Source organism: Leptonychotes weddellii, chromosome 7, assembly GCF_054177405.1.
Source record: "Leptonychotes weddellii isolate Sample4059 chromosome 7, ASM5417740v2, whole genome shotgun sequence".
Classification (NCBI taxonomy): Eukaryota; Metazoa; Chordata; class Mammalia; order Carnivora; family Phocidae; genus Leptonychotes; species Leptonychotes weddellii.
The window spans coordinates 33,572,429-33,594,239 of NC_138375.1; the positions used below are offsets into that span (position 1 = coordinate 33,572,429).

The 21,811-nt window shown below is 36.4% G+C and overlaps 1 protein-coding gene across 5 annotated transcripts in view; it reads left to right on the forward strand.

Annotated features, from left to right (window-relative positions):
• Positions 1-21,811, forward strand: part of PARP8 (poly(ADP-ribose) polymerase family member 8) — a 167,805-nt gene that overhangs the window by 108,969 nt on the left and 37,025 nt on the right. For all 5 annotated transcript variants that reach the window (XM_081826111.1, XM_081826109.1, XM_081826110.1 and 2 more), the window contains 6 exons: positions 396-462; positions 7,970-8,095; positions 8,613-9,177; positions 10,747-10,797; positions 10,900-10,995; positions 21,084-21,176. In XM_081826111.1, the coding sequence (XP_081682237.1) occupies positions 396-462; positions 7,970-8,095; positions 8,613-9,177; positions 10,747-10,797; positions 10,900-10,995; positions 21,084-21,176 (998 nt within the window). The remainder of the gene's footprint in view (positions 1-395; positions 463-7,969; positions 8,096-8,612; positions 9,178-10,746; positions 10,798-10,899; positions 10,996-21,083; positions 21,177-21,811) is intronic.

Consider the following 21,811-nt stretch of genomic DNA (forward strand, 5'->3'; position numbering starts at 1 on the left):
GCGCCTGGGTGGCTCAGTTGGTTGGGCGACTGCCTTCGGCTCAGGTCATGATCCTGGAGTCCCGGGATCGAGTCCCGCATCGGGCTCCCTGCTCGGCAGGGAGTCTGCTTCTCCCTCTCCTGCTCCCCACTCTTGTGCTCTTTCTCTCTCTCACTCTCTCTCAAATAAATAAATAAAATCTTTAAAAAAAAAAAAAAAAAGACTGTGTATATGCTATTTTTAAATATGTATGTGTGTATAAATATTTCTTACATACTATATAATATGTAAATGTATAATATATTTATGTCTGTGTACATATTAGAGTGTATCATATATATTACTTTTCAGTCTTTTTCCTGGCTGTTGGTTAAGTTTCAGCTCAACGTATTGACTGATTATTTTTTCCTTTGCAGTGCCCACTGTTGATGTCTTTCAGATTTCTACAAAAGAGCGATTTGGATTGGGACATCAGCTGAAAAAGTAAGTTTCCCAAGAATAAAAAAATAAATTTCTTTGAAAGAGAGCTGAGTTCTCATTTTGCTCACTCCCCTCCCCCTCTTCTTATTAAATAAGAGCTCTTTGAAGTGAGCACCTCAGGAGAGGAACTCATCCGATGCCAAGAGCTGCATCAATAATTTAGCTGGCAGAGCTCACCTCTCGAAGCAGCCGCAGTCCTTCTGTTTGCCCGCCCGGGTCCACTCTCCTCCCTCCAACACCTGCCCTCACCTGTGGAGGTTGATCTGTGTGGGTGCAGGTTCTCATGTGTTGCTGTGTCTTGAATGTGACCAACAGAGGAGGAAGCAGTATAAAAAAGGAGTATTTATTGCCTTTGGTTTCCACTCTAAGAGGTTACCTTGAGTTGACTAGCCCTTCAAGTGAAGCTTTCTTCTCTGCTCTAGGCCACAGCCTATCCATGACTCTCTCTCTTACTGGGTTCCGTTACACGTTCCCTCTGCCTGTTCCTTGGGGCCTAGAGGTGGTAACAGTTGGCAGCCACTGCCTTGTGCTTGGCTCCTATACTTACGCTCTTGAAATGATCATTCCTTTTTTTTTTTTTTTTATATGACAGAGAGAGACACAGCGAGAGAGGGAGCACAAGCAGGGGGAGTGGAGGAGGGAGAAGCAGGCTTCCTGCGGAGCAGGGAGCCCGATGCGGGGCTCGATCCCAGGACTCTGGGATCATGACCTAAGCCGAAGGCAGACGCTTAACCATCTGAGCCACCCAGGCGCCCCTGATCATTCCTTTTTTAAATAAACCCTTTATTTCCTCTTCGGACCTTGACTAATGCAATGAATGAATTTATATTTTATGAACATAAAATTATCCCAGTCAAAATGACTTTTAAAACATGGTAGCATCTAGTCAAAATATAAATTTAATAAATCCTATGCTATATATCAGCTATAAGAATTTGTATTACTGGGATGCCTGGGTGGCTCAGTCGGTTAAGCATCTGCCTTCGGCTCAGGTCGTGATACCGGGGTCCTGGGATTGAGTTCCGCATAAAGCTCCCTGCTCAGTGGGGAGCCTGCTTCTCCCTCTGCCTCTGCCCCTCCCCCCACTTGTGCTCGCTCTCTCTGTCTCACAAATAAATAAATAAAATCTTAAAAAAAAAAAAAGAATTTGTATTACTGGAGAATTTCCGAAGGATTATTTATTCTTCTGAATATGCAAATTTTACTTCAACTTAAATTTACCATTAGATTATTATATATTTAAACACGTGGTTTGCATCCTCAACGATGATTCAGTTCATGTGTTCACCTGTATTTTCATGAATTTTAATCGGGCATCAGACATCAGCCTTTATTGAGCAATGTTCTAAGAGAAAGTACTTTGAAACTTTTTATTTCATTTACTAAATAGAGATTTATTGTGGTCATTTTACTTGAGATTATGGATGTAAGAGGAAGCTTGTGTGTGTGTTATCAAGGGTTGTACATATTATGGAGCTCTAGAATTGTCTTAAAGTTTTTATGACTTGACATTGCTCAGATATGAGTTATGTGTGGATCACATTTGAAAGGAAATTAAGATAAAGGGAGTATTCTTGCAAATTCCCAATGTTGCATTTAAATGTGAACATATAAAAATTAGATAATAAACCCTTAATGTTTCAAATTGCACATCTCTAAAACTAAATTCAATTTACAACATATGTTTAGCACATTATATAATGCAGTGTGGTTTCCTTATAAGCACTTAAAGGAGCAATTTTCTCATTTTTCTGTACTAGGATTAGGTGTGCTTTTCCATTGGAATTGGTTTTTTTGTGTGTGTGTTGTTTTGTTTTTTAAAGATTTTATTTATTTATTTGAGAGAGAGCGAGCGAGAGAGAGGGAGAGAGAGAGAGCCTGAGCAGAGTGAGGGGCAGAGAGAGAAGCAGACTCCCCGCTGAGGCGGGAGCCCAACCTGGGGCTTAATCCTGGGACCCAGGGATCATGACCTGAGCCAAAAGCAGATGCTTAACTGACTGAGCCACCCAGGTGCCGATGGTTTTTTTTTTTATTATGTTATGTTAATCACCGTGCATTACATCATTAGTTTTTGATGTAGTGTTCCGTAATTCATTGTTTGCATATAACACCCAGTGCTCCATTCAATACGTGCCCTCCTTAATACCCATCACCAGGCTAACCCATTCCCCCACCCCCCTCCAATCTAGAACCCTCAGTTTGTTTCTCAGAGTCCATAGTCTCTCATGGTTCGTCTCCCCCTCCGATTCCACCCCTTCATTTTTCCCTTCCTACTATCTTCTTTTTTTTTTTTTTTTTAACATATAATGTATTATTTGTTTCAGAGGTACAGGTCTATGATTCATCAGTCTTACATAATTCACAGCGCTCACCATAGCACATACCCTCCCTAATGTCCATCACCCAGCCACCCCATCCCACCCACCCCCCACCACTCCACCAACCCTCAGTTTGTTTCCTGAGATTAAGAATTCCTCATATCAATGAGGTCATATGATACATGTCTTTCTCTGATTGACTTATTTCACTCAGCGTAATACCCTCTAGTTTAATTGGATTTTGTTTTCTGTGTTGAGCTAATGTCTTACAGGTCTTGGAGCTAAGCATGGAGCCTGCCTCTATGTTATGCCATCCAAGTTGATTACCACCATACCTTGGCACATCTTTTATTTTTTTCCCCCTCCTGTGATGTTTTCTCCCCTCACACAATTTTCCTTGTTTTTAAATTTTTTTTCTAATTTAATAACTTGATTTTTTAAGAGCAGTTTAAGGTTCACAGCAAAACAGAACAAGATACAGAGATTTTCCATATACTTCCTGTCCCCACATATGCGTAGGCTTCCTGTTATCAACATCTCCTACCAGAATGGTACATTTGTTAGAATTGATGAATGTACATTGACACCTATCATCCAAAGCCCATAGTTTTTACTTTAGGTACTTTTGTTAGCCACTTAACCCGTTTTTAAAAAAGTGAAGTGAAGTTGATCCAAAGGAGGGAAGAATTATAAAAACAGAGACATCTTGGAATATATGACTTTCTGCCTTTTAATTAAAGATGTCTGAGTTACATTGTTTGGGCTCAGAAAAAGAAATGATGTGTATAATTCCAACTCTGAGAAATTAAGGAAAGCTGTGTTCTGTAGTCATTATTTAATCACTTTGTAGAATATGTCACATTTTATTAATATTTCCATCTAAATGTTTAACATTTTAAAAAGGTTAATTACTTCTATGGATAAATTTTAGTTCTGTGGACAGTTTAGTATATGGGCTAGAACTTTTTCGTAACGATTCCTATTAATTTTTAATCTAATTTACTTTTCCTTAATTATAAATAACTGGGTTTGCATGTGATCCTCTCTAGTCTAAAATAACATGATTTCCAAAAATCTGATCTCATCCTCACAATAAGTCATAAGAGGAAACTGAAATATAAAGAGGTTATTTTCCAGAAACAGATAGTAAGTTAGGAAGGCAGACTGAAAATCTAGGCCCTTTGTTATTATTGCTCTGGTTTGTTTTCAGCAAATAAGAAACACTCATTAAACTTTGTCTGTGATTCTTTATCTGGTGTGTTCCTGGCAACTAGACGGGCTTAATAACGATTGCAGGCGCAAATGCATACGCAGTGCTTATTGTATGTGAAGCACTGTTCTAAGTGCTTTACCTACATTAGCTCACTTGATCTTGGCCACAATGCTATCCAGCAGGTACCATTACTATCCACATTTCCTGGATGATGAAACCGAGACCCAGAAAGATTAGGCAAGGTGCTAAGGTCACAGTGAGGAAGTGATAGAGCCAGAATCTGACCCCAGATCAATACTTTTGACCCATCCACCAATCTGCTTCTCATATAATTGTAGGTATCCTTTTGTTTTATGTAAGACTTGGGATATGTTTTTGACACTGAATGAATATTGGGAGAACATGAAGGCATTAAAAGAGCCTGAAAGAAAAAATAAATACTGACCCAAAACAGTAGTGGGTCAACAGTGTAGTGATCAGCCTCATATAGAGTATCTGTCATTCCAAAGCTAAACATGGCACAGACCATGGAAATACTCTTAAACTGTATATGACTTGATGCTGAATTTGCATTGATCAACCTTAAGTTGTTTTTAAAAGGAAAAAAAGCCTCGTAAATCTCCAGTATTGCCTTAAATACATACAAACATAAAATTAGATATAAATGCTTCATCTGTTGAGTTTGCATTTATAAAACAAAATTCAATTTATAACTGCAGTGTAAAACACTCAAATTTTAATTGTAAAATTAGTACATTAATTTGATTTGATGCATGATGCTGTTTTGCTGAAGCTGTTAGACCACCACAGGTTAAATATAGTGCTGGCTCCTTGAGTGCATATTCCTTTTGAAATCAGCATGAAGAAAATCATAGCGTTGCCCACATATACTCCCTTTTCTCTGAACTACCTTGGGACCTTTGTTGACGCAGCTACATTGTGTAATTGACCTTTGAAGTCTTTTTTCCACTAATGGCAGTTGTACCAGCATAAGAGTAAACACAAACACCGGTGTGAGCACTAAAATCTCTTGGTGGCTCTCCATTATCAAGAGGTGTTCATTACACCACATGTGCTCATCTGTATATTTCACATTACGGTCGACATTAAACACAACATTAACTTTCTTACAGGACAGTTAACTCCCACCTTTTGAATCCAAGAACATCTAGGGGTGTGGGTGCCCAAGTTTAAGAATTACTGGTTTCAGATGCTGAGGTCACACTTTGGAATGCTAATGTAGTATGAAAGTTGGAACAACTTTAGCTATTGACTTGTTTTTTTGTTGTTTTTCCAATTAGTCTATCAAGAATTAGAAAAGCATTTCTTAGGTTTCTTAGGGAATGGTGCATAGGAACGGCAATTTTTTTTTTTAAATTTTATTTATCTATTTGACAGAGAGAAACGCAGCGAGAGAGGGAACACAAGCAGGGGGAGTAGGAGAGGGAGAAGCAGGCTTCCCGCCAAGCAGGGAGCCCGATGCGGGGCTCCATCCCAGGACCCTGGGATCATGACCCGAGCCGAAGGCAGACGCTCAACAACCGAGCCACCCAGGCGCCCCAGGAATGGCAATTTTTTATAGGAGGAAAAGAATCTGAATCTGCTTGGTACAAAGGGTGGTGTCGCTGGGGATTGCAGGTTAGGTACAGGGACAAATGAAAACCCTAATATTACTGTTCCATTTAAGTCATGCTGAAATCTTGGGTGAAAAAAAAAAATCTTCAAAAATAAAATGTTAAATAAAAAAAAATTTCCATTGGCCTGAGCTTTAAGGTGAATTTACTGCAAATTTGGAATCCTGCATCATAGACTGCAGTTTTATCCCCTTCTTCCTCACTACCTCTGTAGCTAAAAAGGCCCCAAAATATTCCATAAATGACTGTTTCTTCTGAACTCAACTAAGCTCGCTGACTAAAGGCCAGGGGTGGTAAGTCTGAGGTTGTACTTTGTGGTGATCGATGTTAATTTGATAGAAACTGAGGATCTTGAGAAATTAATAATGGTCTCAGTGCTAAGAGTCACACCTGTTGGAGTAGCATATGTTAACATAGGTCATTCCGTATTGGATAGCATAGGTGTTGCAGTTTTGCCATTTATTACCAGGCTAAATTGGGACGATTTCAGTCTTTAACCTTACTTAGCCTTATTTGTGAAATGTGTAGAGTAATAGCTACTATTCTCTGGGGGTGTTGAGAGTTAAAAGAAAAAAAGATCTGTTATATAAATTACTCTTTGGTATATTATAAATGGTAAATATTGGTACCAGTGTTTTGTGTTTTGTGGGGTGTTTTTTTTTTTTTTTTTTGCTCCAAAAGCAATCTGTGTTAGAAATAACTGAGAAGAACACGAAAAGCAGGCAATGCTGAATTGACTTTTGAAAGAAAATCAGAATGTTTTAATTTATTGTATACATAAAGTTTAACTGTAAAGTTTCACATCTACTTGAGTCTCAGCCTTAACAGACCCTCTGCCATTGCCACTTGAAAGGTGGGATCTGAGAAGCTGTCACAGTCAGGGACCCTTCTCAGAAAACAATACTGTGTCCAAGTCCACAGCTGATGTTCCAGGATTCTTTGCCATGAAGCAGTGATGAGCAGTGGTCTTGACTTAGAAAATACTGAGATCAGGAGTTGCCAAATTCCTGTTTTATGATAGTAACTAAAAGCTTTTAGAGACACACAGTTTTTTAAAATTTTTTATTTTATATATATTTTTTAAGATTTATTTATTATTTTAGAGAGAGTTTGCACGTGCATGTGTCGGCAGGGTCTCGAGAGGCAGAGGGAGAGGGAGAGAGAGAACCTCAAGCCGAATCTGTTCTCCCACGCCGGGCTCGATCTCATGACCCTGAATTCATGACCTGAGCTGAAACTACGAGTTGGTCACTTAACTGACTGAGCCACCCAGGCACCCCAAGACACACAGTTTTGTTTAAAAAACCAGTGTATTTAAAAGTGAATGGGCTAGGGGCACCTGGGTGGCTCAGTTGTTAAGCGTCTGCCTTCAGCTCAGGTCATGATCCCAGAGTCCTGGGATTGAGCCCCGCATAGGGCTCCCTACTCAGCGGGAAGCCTGCTTCTCCCTCTCCCACTCCTCCCCCTGCTTGTGTTCCTGCTCTCGCTATCTCTCTCTCTCTGTCCAATAAATAAATAAAATCTAAAAAAAAAAAAAAAGTGAATGGGCTGTGCAGAGAGAGAAAATTTGCTGATTTCATATTTCTCCATAGAGTCAGTTTTACATGGTTCCTTTTTACTTAACGATTTCACAGTTTCATTTTATTTTCCTTTTCATGAAGAAAACTGCATAAGCAAATCAAGTAAAAAGAAATTGACTTTACTTGTATCTTAAGTGATAAAATCATAGTTAATATCAAACATTATTTCCAAAATGTGTTTCTGTCACCAGCAAAATAATTCAGAACTTCCTTTTGGCTAAAGAACTTCGGCTAAAGTTGTTTAAAGGCTGCCCTTCTAAATATCTTTATAGCCTATTATTTATCAATTCTTTTTTTTTTTAAAGGTATTTATTTATTTATTTGAGAGAGAGAGAGAGCGAGCAAGAGAGCATGAGCACAAGTGGTGAGGGGAAGGGGAGGACAGAGAGAGGGAGAAGCAGACTCCCCACTGAGCTGGGAGCCCGATGCGGGGCTCCATCCCAGGACCCTGGGATCATGACCTGAGCTGAAGGCAGACGCTTAACCACCTGAGCCACCCAAGCGCCCCTATTTTATCACTTCTTTTGTCATTTATGCTATTAATCATATCATAGTAATTAATGAGTTATTAACCAAAATGCAATAAAGTCATAGAAATTTTCTGCATGGTGCTTTCCTACACATGGAAACATCTCGTGTGATTTTAAATTATAATCTCACCAATTACTATGCATTTATTTTCCTTTGATAAATACATTCTCTGCATAATACGGAAATCTCATATCATCTTGGAGCTGTGATGACAGACTTACTTTGGATTGACAGGATCATGCAGACATTCGTTACACAGCAGTGGAAACAGAGCAAAGAGAAATCCAATTGCCTGCACAATAAGAAGCTGTCAGAGAAGAAGGTGAAATCTCCCCTGCATTTATTTTCTACCTTGCGCAGGTGGGTAGCAGATGACTTCTCTGTTGTCTTCAATTCTGAGCATGTGCTGCTCCATAGTTAGGTACTTCAGAGCATTCTTTCTATAGTCTTGGCATTCATTTATTTTCTGTGTGACTTCAAAGAACGGACCAAGTTCTGTCGATTCCATCAAAAGCATAGATACCCATTTCTGCATTCAGAGTGTTCGTTTTCTTAACATGCGTTAAATGTGTTAAAATGACATTCTATGTTTTCTAATCACATAGATTTTTCTGTACCAAAATTAGTTCTGCAAAGAGTTCTGGGACAGGAGGGGTGCAAAACCTGATAATCTGTTTTTGCTTTGCAGGAAAAATATAATTCAGTTCAGTCCATGTGATCACTGTGCCCATATTGCGGTTGCTATCCGAGCTGGATGGGCTGTATTAAAACGAGGTGGTATTTGTGGTCGAGTTGAGTTGATTGCGCCTACCAGGTGTTCTCCGCCGTGTGTCATACTCATGATTTGCCCTGTATTAATTGTTGTTCCATTTTCAAGGTCGCCAAGTTATCCTCCCCCTGGTTGTGGTAAAAGCAAATCCAAACTGAAATCTGAGCAAGATGGAATTTCCAAAACGCATAAGCTGCTGCGGAGGACTTGTTCCAGTACCGTCAAGACCGACGACGTGTGCGCCACCAAGTCGCACAGGACCTTTGGTCGCTCCCTGTCCAGCGACCCCAGGGCTGAGCAGGCGGTGGCGGCCATTAAGTCGCACAAACTTTTGAACCGGCCCTGCCCGGCAGCTGTCAAGCAAGAGGACTGCCTCACTCTGAAGTCGCACAAACTGTTGACTCGGTCCTGTTCTGGAGACCCGCGATGCGAGCACAACACCAACTTGAAGCCCCACAAACTGTTAAGCAGATCTTACTCCAGTAATCTCAGAATGGAAGAGCTGTATGGACTGAAAAACCACAAGTTGCTCAGCAAGTCTTACTCCAGTGCTCCCAAGTCATCCAAGACGGAGCTTTTCAAGGAACCTAATGCAGAGGGCAGGAGGCTCTCTCTTACCTCAGGGCTTATCGGTATCTTAACACCGTCTTCATCGTCATCTTCCCAGCCTGCTGTGCGTAAATACTTTCATCCTGAGTTCCTAAATGTTAGCCAAGGTGCAGGAGAGGTTTTTGTAAGACCTGGTAGAGGAAAGAAGCAAGATCTTCGTTTTCGTTTTTGTTTTTTAGAATTTACCCTTTGTTTCTTTTTGGATATTACTATAGCATACCAGACGTTGGCAACCAGTACTGGCATGTTCATTTTGATTCTGAAAAAATAAATATAGCTATTGATTGAAGGTCTAGTCCAAATTCCTGTTATGGTCATGAAAGCTGCTAAAAATGGAAGGAAGTCAGTTGGATCCACAAATCCGATCCTTTTAAGCAAGCAGGGCATTTTAATGTTTTATCAAGTAGGTTTATCTGTTCTCTAGTTTTCATACATAAGTAGTGGAGGACAAAGTTTGTCTAATAATTAAATTCAGAGTAATGTCCTTCCTTTTATATATACATATAAGAACATTTGCCTGTGAACGTCGTTAACTTGTGGAGAGAAGCAACATCTACTTCTACTACTTTAAGCTTCACTTAAAGCTGCTTTCAGTGTCTACTTTCTAAAACTGAAATCACTTTATCCTGAAGTTTTTTGGTGGAGATGGGGCCAGAAGGTAACTGTATTCAAACTTAAGTCCTCTGCGTGGTATTTATTGGGAGTCAGTCTTACACGGAGTTTACCTTTGGAGTGATCAGCATTATAGCTGATTTCAGATAAAGAAACAGACCTATCTTATGTATATTAAATACGTAAAATAGTTGATAAAAATGTTGTTTACTTTTAGTAAATGCGTGTGTGCACTGGGCTAAGGGTATACTTAACTCTTAGCCATATATATGGATACACCTAGTAATAGATGAAATTGAAAAAAATAAGATACATTATCAGAAAGTTGTGCTGCTCTTGTATAGCTTTATTTCTAAAATTATATTGTAAATGATACCATAAAATTATATTTGTGTTAAGAAAATGTATTTAAGTATGTTGATAATTTTAGATGGACATCCCTAAAAGCCCATTTCTTATCAAAAGTAAGCAGTAAGGACACACAGAAAATAATGTCAAAATGTTAACATAGAACGTTTTCCGTGACAGTTTCACCTAAGAAAGATAATTTCACATATTCTGTAAAAGAAAATGTCTTACAATCTTCCTGTATGGTTAAGCCTACTACAGTACAATAGTTTAGTGTTGTACCCCCTCAGTAGCTGTCTCATATATCCTTGGAGGAATAATTCTCATTGTAAAATAAGATGGAAATAGTCTAAATGAGGAGGTGGGAGCATTTGAGAAAAAGTAGTAGAGAAAATGAGCTTTTGTGATCATTTAAAAATGCCAGTCATTTTTACTAGAAGATCAAATAATTAAGAATACTATTGGTTTAGCTTAGACAAGGCTTGTGGTAGTAATGGCAGAAAGTACGTTATAAAGAAATTCTAAAATCTTAATGTCATAATCAGTGATTTAATTCATATTACAGTTGACCTTAGATCACACTTGTATTCACTGTTGCAAAAAGTCAAAGGCTGTAATTCATATATTCTCTGAGTTAAAAAATTGTTTTCTTCTTTTACTTTGCCTTTTATAGCCAAATGGTGCCAAATGCATTCCAATACGAGACCGCGGCTTCCTAGTGCAGGTATGAGCCACGTCATCCGTTGCAGAAATATTTTAGCTTTTAATGGGTTTTCAAATTATTTATGAACTTGACTTAATAATTTATCTTTGTTGTTTTATTCAGACAATTGAGTTTGCTGAACAGCGGATCCCTGTATTGAATGAATACTGTGTGGTTTGTGATGAGCCACATGTCTTTCAAAATGGCCCCATGCTTAGGGTAAGTTCTCACTGGTAGAATATCAGTGTTGATATAGAATATAAAAGGGTTAAGATATAAAAATAAATAAGTAAATAACTTGATTTACGGTAAATGCTTTCTACTGAGCAAATTATTTAATACACATGGTGGTGTAATTTTGACAAAAGAATCACTATTTCTAAAGAAGTCTGTGAAAGAAGAGCAGGTCGTTTCATATTAGGAAAATATTTCTTAGTGAATTTCCTATATGTGCCTATCTGTCATCTCTCTTTCTTTCCCTCTATTTATATCTGTGTATCCATCTACATCTATATCAATATCAATAGATGTAGATGTAGGTGAATATAGAGATTCACATAGCTACAGATGTATATATGCAAGCTTGTGAGCAGTGTTTCTTCAAAACCACACAATTTAAGATGCTTATTCTAGAGAAGAAAGGGTAGAAGTTAGAAGAGATATACAAAGAATCAGAATTTTAAAGATTTCAAAAAAATGCCAGCTCACTGAAACATTTGGGGCATTATTGAGGGAGTATAGAAGTAAGAACCAATGTGTATGTGTTGCCACAAAAAATAAATTTTTCCATTTATTTAGATGTGCAATTTGGGAGGAATGATCCAGTTTCAAGTTTTTCTGCAGTTTTTAAATTGAGATAAAGTTCATATAATGTGCGATTCACTATTTTAATGTATACAGTTCAGTAGTTTTTAGTGTGTTCACAGTGTTGTGCAACCATCCCCACTGTCTAATTCCAGAACATTTCCATTATCCAAAAAAGAAATCTGTAACTGTTAGCAGTCATTCCAGTCTTCTCCTTCCCTCATCCCCTGGCAACCATTAATTTATTTTTTGTTTCTATGAATTTGCTTATTCTGGACATTTTATATAAATGGAATCATACATTATGTGGCCTTTTGTTTTTGGCTTCTCACTTAATATAATCTTTTCAAGGTTCATCCAATAGCGTGTATCAATAGTGTATTCCCTTTTTTTGGTGTAATAATATTACATTCATGGATATATGACATGTGTTTATCCATTCATCATTTAATGGAATTGCTGGGACATATGTTAACTCTGAGTGTTTGAGAAACTACCAAACTATTTTTGATAGTGGCTGTACCATTTTATATTCCCACCAGCAGTGTATGATGGTTCCAATTCCATCTTCTCCAACACTTGTGATTCTCCTTTTTTTCCACCCCAGTTATAGCCATCTGAGTGTGTGTGAAGTGGTATTTCATGGTGGCTCAGATTTGCACTTCCCTAATGATTAGTGATTTTGAGCATTTTTCCATGTGCTTATTGGCCACTTGTGCATCTTCTTTGGAGAAACATCTCTTTATATTTGTTGCCCATTTTTAATTGGATTATTTCTTTTTTGTTGTTGTTGAGTTATTAAAGTTCTTTATATATATCCTGAATACTGGATTTTTATTAGATGTGTGATTTGCAGATATTCTCTCCTATTTTGTGGGTTTTCTTTTCACATTCTTGATAGCGTCCTGTGACATACAAAAGTTTTTAATTTTAATGGAGTCCATATTTATCAATTGAACTGTTGCCTAATCCAAGGTCACAAAGATTTACACCTATATTTCCTTTTATGTGTTTTATATTTTCTGTCTTAGAATTAAGTCATTGATCCTTTTTGAGTTAATTTTTGCATATGGTGTGAGGTTGGGTTCTAAATTAATTCTTTTGTTATGTAGCTATCCAATTGCCTCGGCACTGTTTGTTGAAAAGACCTTCTTTCTCCACTGAATGATTGTGGCACCCTTGTTGAAAATCATTTGACTATAGATGTATCAGTTTATTTGGACTCTTAATTTTATTCCACTGATCTGTATGTGTATCCTTACATCTGTGCTACACTGTCTTTATTACTGTAGCTCTGCATTAAGTTTGTAAGCAAGAAGTGTGAGTCCTCCAACTTAATTTTCCTTTTATAAGATTGTTTTCACTATTTGGGGTTCCTTGCATTTCTATATGAATTCTAAAGTCAGCTTGTTCATTTCTGCAAAAAAAGGCAGCTGGAATTTTACAGGTTTGCATTGGATCTGTAGGCCAGTTTGGGAAGTATTGCTGTCTTAACAATTTTAACCCCTCCAATCCAGGGACACAGGAAATGTTTCCATTTATTTAGACCTTTAAAAATTTCTTTCTACACTATGTTGTAGTTTTCATCGTTCAGGTCTTGTACATCCTTGGATAAATTTATTTTTGAGTTAGTTTATTCTTGTCACTCTTATCAACTTTGCACCGGAGGTTATAACCAGGGCAATTAGGTAAAAAAAAAATATTAGAAGGTATCCAGATCGGAAAGGAAAAACTAGAACGATCTCCATTTGCAGATGACATGAGTGCTATGTGCTAGACAGTGTACAGATAGATATTTTGCATATTGCTTCCTTATTTGATTTTCACAAAACTCTTGTGGTTTATGTATTTTCGGGCTCATGGTGCAAATAAAAGGATTAAGATCGAAAAGAGGGTAAGCAATTTGTTCAGCATCACCCAGCTAGTATGGGTAGGAGCTGTACTTTCAGCTTATTTCTGCCTGATTTCAAAACTGCATCATAAATGCTTATTGAAGGCTTCCTAAGTATAAGGCACCATGCTAGATTCTGTTGTACTTTTTAAGAGAAATTCGTCCTGTTCTTGGGAATATATGCTTGAAAAGACAAATTATAAAGCCTAGAGAGAGACAATTTTGTCAGCACTTGTTTGCATTTTAGGATTTATACTTTAAGAAACATGTAATAACCATTTATGATCATGATCTTTTGTCAAGGTATATGATATATTTGTTTTATTTTACTTGTTTATGAAAAACATACAAAAAGTTTATCTTGCCACCAATACACTATTCTCTATCAGCCAGCTTTTTTCTCAAAGAGATACAATGTTACTCTGAAACCCAAATTAACTAAATCAGCCTTTATTTATTAAAAATTTGTGCAAGTTTGTTATTTTTATGTGATACATGGAACTGTGTAGTTATGATGAGAATAAGGAGAATCCTTTGGTCATCTCAGTTTATCCCACCAGGAGGTCCATCTTTATTTTGTTAGTGTTCGTCTGTGGATCTTGATCTATTGCTTGATCCTTGGCAATGTGATCTTCACGCCAGAAAATAGTAGTAAAGTTATTAATGGCACTTGCTTTTTGAGTGCCTTTTATGTGATCATGTGTTTCAAATCATTTTACATGGATTATGTGATTTAATCCTCTCATGATAACCCTGTGAGGTGGGTATTATTATTATTAGCCCTGCTTTACAGATGAGGAGAAGAGTAATTTATTTACTATCAACATTGCTAGTAAGTGATAGAGACAAGATTCGAACCCTGGCAGAATGGCACCAAGGCCACAGTTCTTAATCATGATGCTACTCTTGACTCATGTACTTGAACTGACTACTTTTACATCCTGGAAATTTACTGCATGTGTTGTGGTCCTTGTGGTTCAGTTACTGGCAGTTCATTCCCATAGTAAGTGATAGAAATATCCTGATTGCTATCAGTATTCTCTGTGCCTTGATTCAATTTTTGTTTTACTTTAAGTAACTGTTTCATTCTGCACCAGTGAAGCTGGTGGTCTCTTTCTAGAAGTGGAAGTGCTTATGTAAATAACGATGTTTTCTAAAAAAGTATATAGCTGGTTATCCGCTGGTTTTATTTTGCTGGGATTCAGACTGATACCCAAGGAAATCAGAAAACCTACTTTGGTTTCTTAAATAGTAAGGTAAATGACAGCTGAAATCAAATCAGGAAATGGAAGTCAAAGGAAGAGAAGTAAACAGAAAAAACTGCCTTTTGATTGTCTTAAACAGATATTTAACCTAAATCCGGCATACTCATTTTTTTCTGTATTTCTCACATTTATATTGCAAAAAGTTTTACTGTAATTTTAATAGAAATGTATAAAATTATTACACATAAAATTTCTTCTGGAGTATTAATCACTATACCGACTCATTGACCATTTATTCCGCTCAGATGACACATTACAACTGTAATCACTCCTAGAGATGTGAAGAGGAGAAGTTATATCCCAGTGGGTGATTAAATAGGTCAGATAAAACTCGGGGTCCCATAGAACTCTCTGCCTAATGTTCATTACATTTGTTAGATCTCTCTCTTTCAAAATTCAAACTGTATCTTATTTTTTTCTCTTTTCTCTAAGCATGATTATTTACTGAATGACGTAAGTCGTCCTTTACTACCATTTTCCAGAAGTCCTAACATTTTGGTCACTACTTGTACTGTTCTGTCACTTAGAGGTCAGGGTAAGCATGTCATACTTTCTGCACCACCGGTAACTACCCTGCTTCCTGATTTAGAAATACCACAATGACCAACTTATCTCTTTGTTCACAAAGGTTATAAATGTCACTCCCAGGCGTGAGGCCTGACAGGTAATACTTTGAAAATGCACAAAACTCACATTAACATCACAAGGATTGTTATTAGAGTCCTGGATTTCCTGTGTGGCAGTGCAGTTTGGATCATGATCAGAGAACCAAACCCAAACCCAATCAGTAGTTCTCTACATTTTGCAGTCAACTAGAGTATTAATGCAGCAAACTGTTGATGCTTTAAAATGTTGATTTTGTCTTCATCCAGTGTTTTTGGAAAACACAAAAATAAGGATTTATTGCCAGACTCACCACTGTTTTCTCAGCCTCTTCCTTCCCAGTGTCCTTGTCTTTTTGTTATACTCACACTGAACGCCATGATCAATGCAACTTTGTCTTCTTCTTTGAACCTGCACAAGCGCTGCTGAATTGGGTTGGAGAAAACCACAATGGTTGTAAGGATTGGGGTCTCTGTGTTTAGAAGTTTATCATTGGTACTTGGCAATCATTCTGTATGTCCCTGGTTAGTAGAATTTCCCATTTCCCAGATCAACATATGATATGAAAATTATGATCTCATTTTCTTCTCCTGTCATGTGAAAATATTCCAGATTGCTTGCTATGAATGCACTGATGAGGCTTGAGATTTTTGTATCATTGTTCGAGAATAATGCCCAGTCGTACTGAAGCAAAATCAGCTGAGAAACCTGAGCTGTGGACCTTAGATAAATGTTTGTAACTAAGTTCTTATTTTCAGAGTGTAATTAATGACACCCAGTTATAATTTGGTCATAAGTTTAAGGCATTCCCATGAAAATTATTGAGAAACTGAACATGTAGGTAAACCCTGATATGTCCCATTTTACTTCCTAAGAGTAAAACAGGTAGGTCTTCTTGTATTTAGGTCTGACTTTAATATTTGAAGAATGGATGGAAAAGCACATCCTGTTCCCTCCTCACCTCCTCCTCGCATCCCCCACCTCATGCCACAGAAATAAGATTTCAATTTTTGAAATACAGGCTAAATAATAATTATACCAAACACTTTAGTTCAGAAATATGATTTTTTTCACATCCAAAATGAGTAGAAAGAAATTGGTTTTAAGGCTCAAACAACAACTTTAGTTGTATGAGATAATAGGGAACACTGTGTTGAAACTTAAACAGGCATGAGCCTATCTTTACTATAAATCTGTCTTGATCTCTGTGGGATTCCTGTCTTTCTTGATGGACAGTGAACTCCCCCCCCACCCATCCCTGCCCTGAATGTGTCTCTCTTCCAAACCATGAAAAGAACAGGAAGCATTGACTATAAAATCAGAAATACAAAGAGCTAAAGGCTTATAGGTTTTGAATTTCTGGTAGCTATTCTTAATTATTCTCATATGTTTTCAACCCTAGTTTTTTAATTATGAATTTTATTTACATTGCTCATTTCTCTTTTAGCAAGAACAATTTTAACAATAAATTAAGGGTTTCAATAAACTATGGATATGAAAATAAAACTACGATTTCATAATAAGCTTTAATGAAAATTTTTATTAAACACTTATTTTTGTATACACATTGGGTTAAAACAAGTAGAAGGTATAGCTTATCCAAGTTACCTAATATTGTTAATATTTAAACAGCTCTGTATACCTCAGGGAGATTTTCTAAACCTTATCTTACTTGGTTCTCTTTCTTGGTCTTCTTATCAACCTGGTTCGCTAGATGTGATTTTTTTATCCCTGTTTTACAGACAGGAAAACTGAACTGTGCGCATCTGCCCCCATTGGAACAATCACCACTTTTTATCTGTTCTATATATTGGGCTTACATGAAAAATTTTGTTTGAACGGAAAGAGCATGGCAGAAAAGGTTTGAAAACCTCTCACCTACACCATGCTATATATAAGTACATAGCTAGATTCTCTTGAGTTTTACCATTTCTGTTTTTAGTAGGAAGTAATTTAAATTCATTGAAGACACAAAGTTTCTAAAATGCAGTTAGTTTCTAAAATATTCTTTAGGGCTTCACCATTTTTGAAATACGTTTTCATTGCACACATTTAAATGGTTTTGATTCAACTAAAATTTAAAATGTATTTGTCTTAGCTTTAAAACTTCTAAAATAAATCTTAGGGACATATAAAGTTATCCTTGTGTTCAAATGGTGCATAATGAATATTATATTGCAAAAAAATTATGTATGTAGAATGGCAAGAGGGACTTGTCATGGTTTTACAGTTCAAATTATAGGAACTAATTGCTTGAGGGCAATACAATAACATTCAGAATTGGTAATATTTTACAAATTGAGACTTATTGATTGTAAACTAAAAAATGAATTCATAAATGATGTACACATTTGGTTATATTTAAGCATATATGCTTTGTATTAAATTATGTGTAGTAAGACACATCATTACATTTATCCAGTAATAGCTATTAAATGACTATGTTCTCTTTTTTTAATACTTAAAAAAATTGGGGGTATATGTTATTATTCACTCATTCATTCATTTATTTAAATAATCTCCACACTCAATGTGGGGCTTGAACTCACAACCTCAAGATCAAGAGTTGCATGCTCTACCAACTGAGCCAGCCAGGTGACCCACCTACGTTCTATTTTTAATTGATGCTAGAGCTTTCTGTATAAATAAGTATAGTAATAGCAGAATATGTTGGGGGTGGGGGATTAGCTGAGAGTCAGCTAACATGGGAGAACACTAACCCACAATATAATTACTTATGTTTCATTAGGGAAGAATGATTAGGTTTCTCTTTTTTGAATAAGATATCCTTTCTGTGAGCAGTGAGACATCTAATCTTGATTGCTTAATATGATTTGAGAACTTTGTTTTCATGTGCTATCTTGTGTTGACATTTTCAACTTCTCAAATAAAATGTGGGTAAACATGGGAGAAGGGAGGGTCAAAAGTTTACAAAATCTAGTTTGTAAATGTTTATCTCAAAATTAAGTTGATTTACATCTCAAATACTGTCTTGAACTTTCTAGTAAAAATGAGCAATAGATACAGAATTGTTATTTTAAAGATTCACTAGTATTTACCTAGTTTGGTGTTAATATAGCATATAAATTAATCACCATATTACTACCTCTATATTTGCTATTTAAAAAAAGGGAAGATAAAATTATAAGAATGTAATGTGTATTTCTAATTTTTTAGTGTGGTAGCGAAATTGCCCTTTTCCCCCCAAAGTTTTCTAGGGTATCTGATTTCCTTCTTCAAATAGTTGCAGTAACCGTATATTCCTATAAATCAGCCTTATACATTTCAACCAAAAAGATGAAGGAAAGAAAAGAAGTGTCCATAAAGTAATCAAGCCATAGCTTTATCTTTAGGAATGTATGTTTACTATTTAAAGTAATGGGTCAGGGGCACCTGGGTGGCTCAGATGGTTAGCGTCTGCCTTCGGCTCAGGTCATGGTCTCCGGGTCCTGGGACCCACGCTGGGCTCCTGGCTCAGCGAGGAGTCTGCTTCCCCTCTCCGTCTCCCCCTGCTCATGCTTTCTCTCTTTCTGTATCTCTCTGTCTCAAATGAATAAATAAAATCCTTGAAAAAAAAAAAGTAATGGGTCAGTTGGCAAGTCCATGTGATTTGGAGATTTGAATATAATCAGGTCTGGGAAGAGGATGAAATGGAAATACAGAAGAAAGCATTGAAATGTTGCTCATTTGTTAACCAAGATAAAAAAAAAAAAAAAGTAGGAGGTCAGGGTGAAATTGGTAAAAATTATTTGAGACAAAATCAGGGGTGGCACATGAATACTTAAGATTGGGGACAAAGTGTGATAGAGATATGTAAGAATATTCTATTTTTTCTTCAGTCTTAGACATTTTTCCTATATTAAAATCTTAAAAATTTATCCATCCAATCTAGTGGAGTGTGAGATATTTTATTTCATTTTAATTTCCATTGTTTAAAGCAACAACTTGGTACTGTAAAAGATAGTTTCTATTGTTTTAAAACATTCCCTGGAATCTGTTTGTGAATACACATGTACATATGTACATAAATACATATATATTTGGATGATCACAAAATAAGTATAATTGATTGCCAAAGTTCAAATGAAAAAATAAAATCAGTTATTACTTGTATACACTAAATAAGCTTTATCCTATTATTCCTTTGGGATTGATGGATTTTATTCACAAAAAATGTATGGTTATTTGACGAGAGTAGTATTATAAATAAAATACCTTCTGTGTCCCTGTTTACTTCCTCAGTGAAGGTTGTTGGGTAGCTGGTACATGAATAAATTCTTAGGGCCCTTTATGATTTCCATGGTTTATCTTCTCCGTGGATTCTTTTTGTATACAGGTCCACTATACACCAATATAGTGTTTGTCGCTGTGGTAAAGGTACAATAAATGATTGCTCTTATTATTTCAGACCATATCATGCTCCCAGAAATTGAACAAAAGAAACAACCAATGTCCCTGGGGAAAATTGAGGTTGAGACATACATGCACATAGATAAACACAAAAAAAATAGAATATTAAAAATAGGTTAAACACTTAAGAAAAGAATAAGCAGAAATTGAACAGTCTGCTCTAAGTATAGCTGTCTATATATAGCAGTGTGTATATAGCTTGAGTCTGGGTGAAGGGCTTTCTCCAATTAATTTCCTCTCATAGGTAGTTTTTCCTGATGTTTCTTTTTTTTTAATTTTTTAAAATTTTTTTTATTCTTATGTTAATCCCCATACATTACATCATTAGTTTTAGATGAAGTGTTCCATGATTCATTGTTTGTGCATCCTGATGTTTCTGAAATGTAATCAAACTGCCCTTTTAAGGTGGACAAAGGGATGTATCAGTTGATTTTTTCCTAAAATTCTCTTTGGGAAACATCAACCAGAAATGTTTGTGATCGGTCATGCTTCTGTCCACAAAGCCACCGTATGGACCCATTCTGAACGTGAAGGATGGACCATAAAGGACCATACTTCCCACTGGTTAAGCACTAGACTAAGTCCTCGGAAATGAATGAGCGTAGGAGCAGTGGCACTAACAAAATGCCTTTTGTCTGCTAGGCAGCGACACCGTGGGTTGTATCGTGTCAGGCTTCATCAGCTACCTAATGCAACGTAACTCGGGAGATAAGATAAATCAGACAGATGACACTGTATTAGATGTGAAAGATGAGAAGTCTCCCAAAGCAATTGCAGAGTGTATATTTCAGCGCTGTTGACTTCAGGAGGTTATTGAAGTCAAAAGTCTTTGCAACAAAACCAATCTTTCAAGAGCTGGGTAGCAAGTAAGCAGAATCATGCTTATTCCTTCCAAAGAAAATTACCTAGGAAAAAGTGGAATTCTTCTTGATATATTTGTTTTACACAGCTGTTGGGTTTAACCTCATTTTTTAGTATATCACCAGCTTAGGTGTCTGCTTTTTTTTTTAATACATCTCAGGTACAAATGTGTATTAAGTAGGAGAGATGGATTTTCCATCTATTGCTAAAAATTCTAAGTGCAAGCACCTACAACTATTTGAAATGAATTTCTTGTATTTGTGACTCCATATCACTAGATGATTATTTTCCTGAATTGTTACCCAAATTTAGAAATTTAACTTTTGTTAAATAGGGTCCTATGAAGCCTTTCTTTTTAACATTCTGAAACTTCACATTTTTTTTTTTTAGATATTTAATGGAATGTCATAAAATTAATTTAGGAATTGGGAAATGGAAAAAACTGTTGTAACTGATTGCCCTTTCTTTTGTAGCCCACTGTGTGTGAGCGAGAGCTGTGTGTGTTTGCTTTTCAAACCCTGGGAGTAATGAACGAAGCTGCTGATGAGATAGCAACCGGAGCTCAGGTAGGAGCACACAGTGCTAATTAGTCCTGATTTTGATTTGAAAAATTTATTCTGATCCACTAGTTACCATCAGTCTGCTCTTCTTTTGGACACATTTTTGATAGTTTGACATTAGATTAAAAAGCAAGCTGGCATTTGATTCTTTTTTTTAGCTGGAAACTGAATTTTGCTATCTGTATCTAGTGAGTGTTTTGTCATTTGGCAGTTGGGCGAGGGAAGAAATTAAGCCAACTTTCTTGTGTTTGAAAAATAACTGTGATTCTGTCATGGTGAAGTTGAAATATTGAAACCCTTGCACATGCATTATGTAAAATTTATTTGTAAAGTTATAGTGCCATAAAATGGAAGCCAATTTATTTTTCAAACTTAGGTGAAAAGATAAAGGGCCGAACATATAAGGAAAAGCATCCAATTTTGCAAGAGCAGTGTTTATGACATAGGAAGAAAAATATAAAAACGAATGAAACAACTTGGAAGTAGAGAAGCATTCCATGTTTCTGGAAGGAAAAAATAAATTCTAAAGATGCCAGAATTTACTTCATGAATTCCATCAAAATTTCAATTGCTTTTTTTAAATTTATTTATGGAACCTAACTTCCTAATAAATTTATAAGAAAAAAAATCAGAGAAAACAT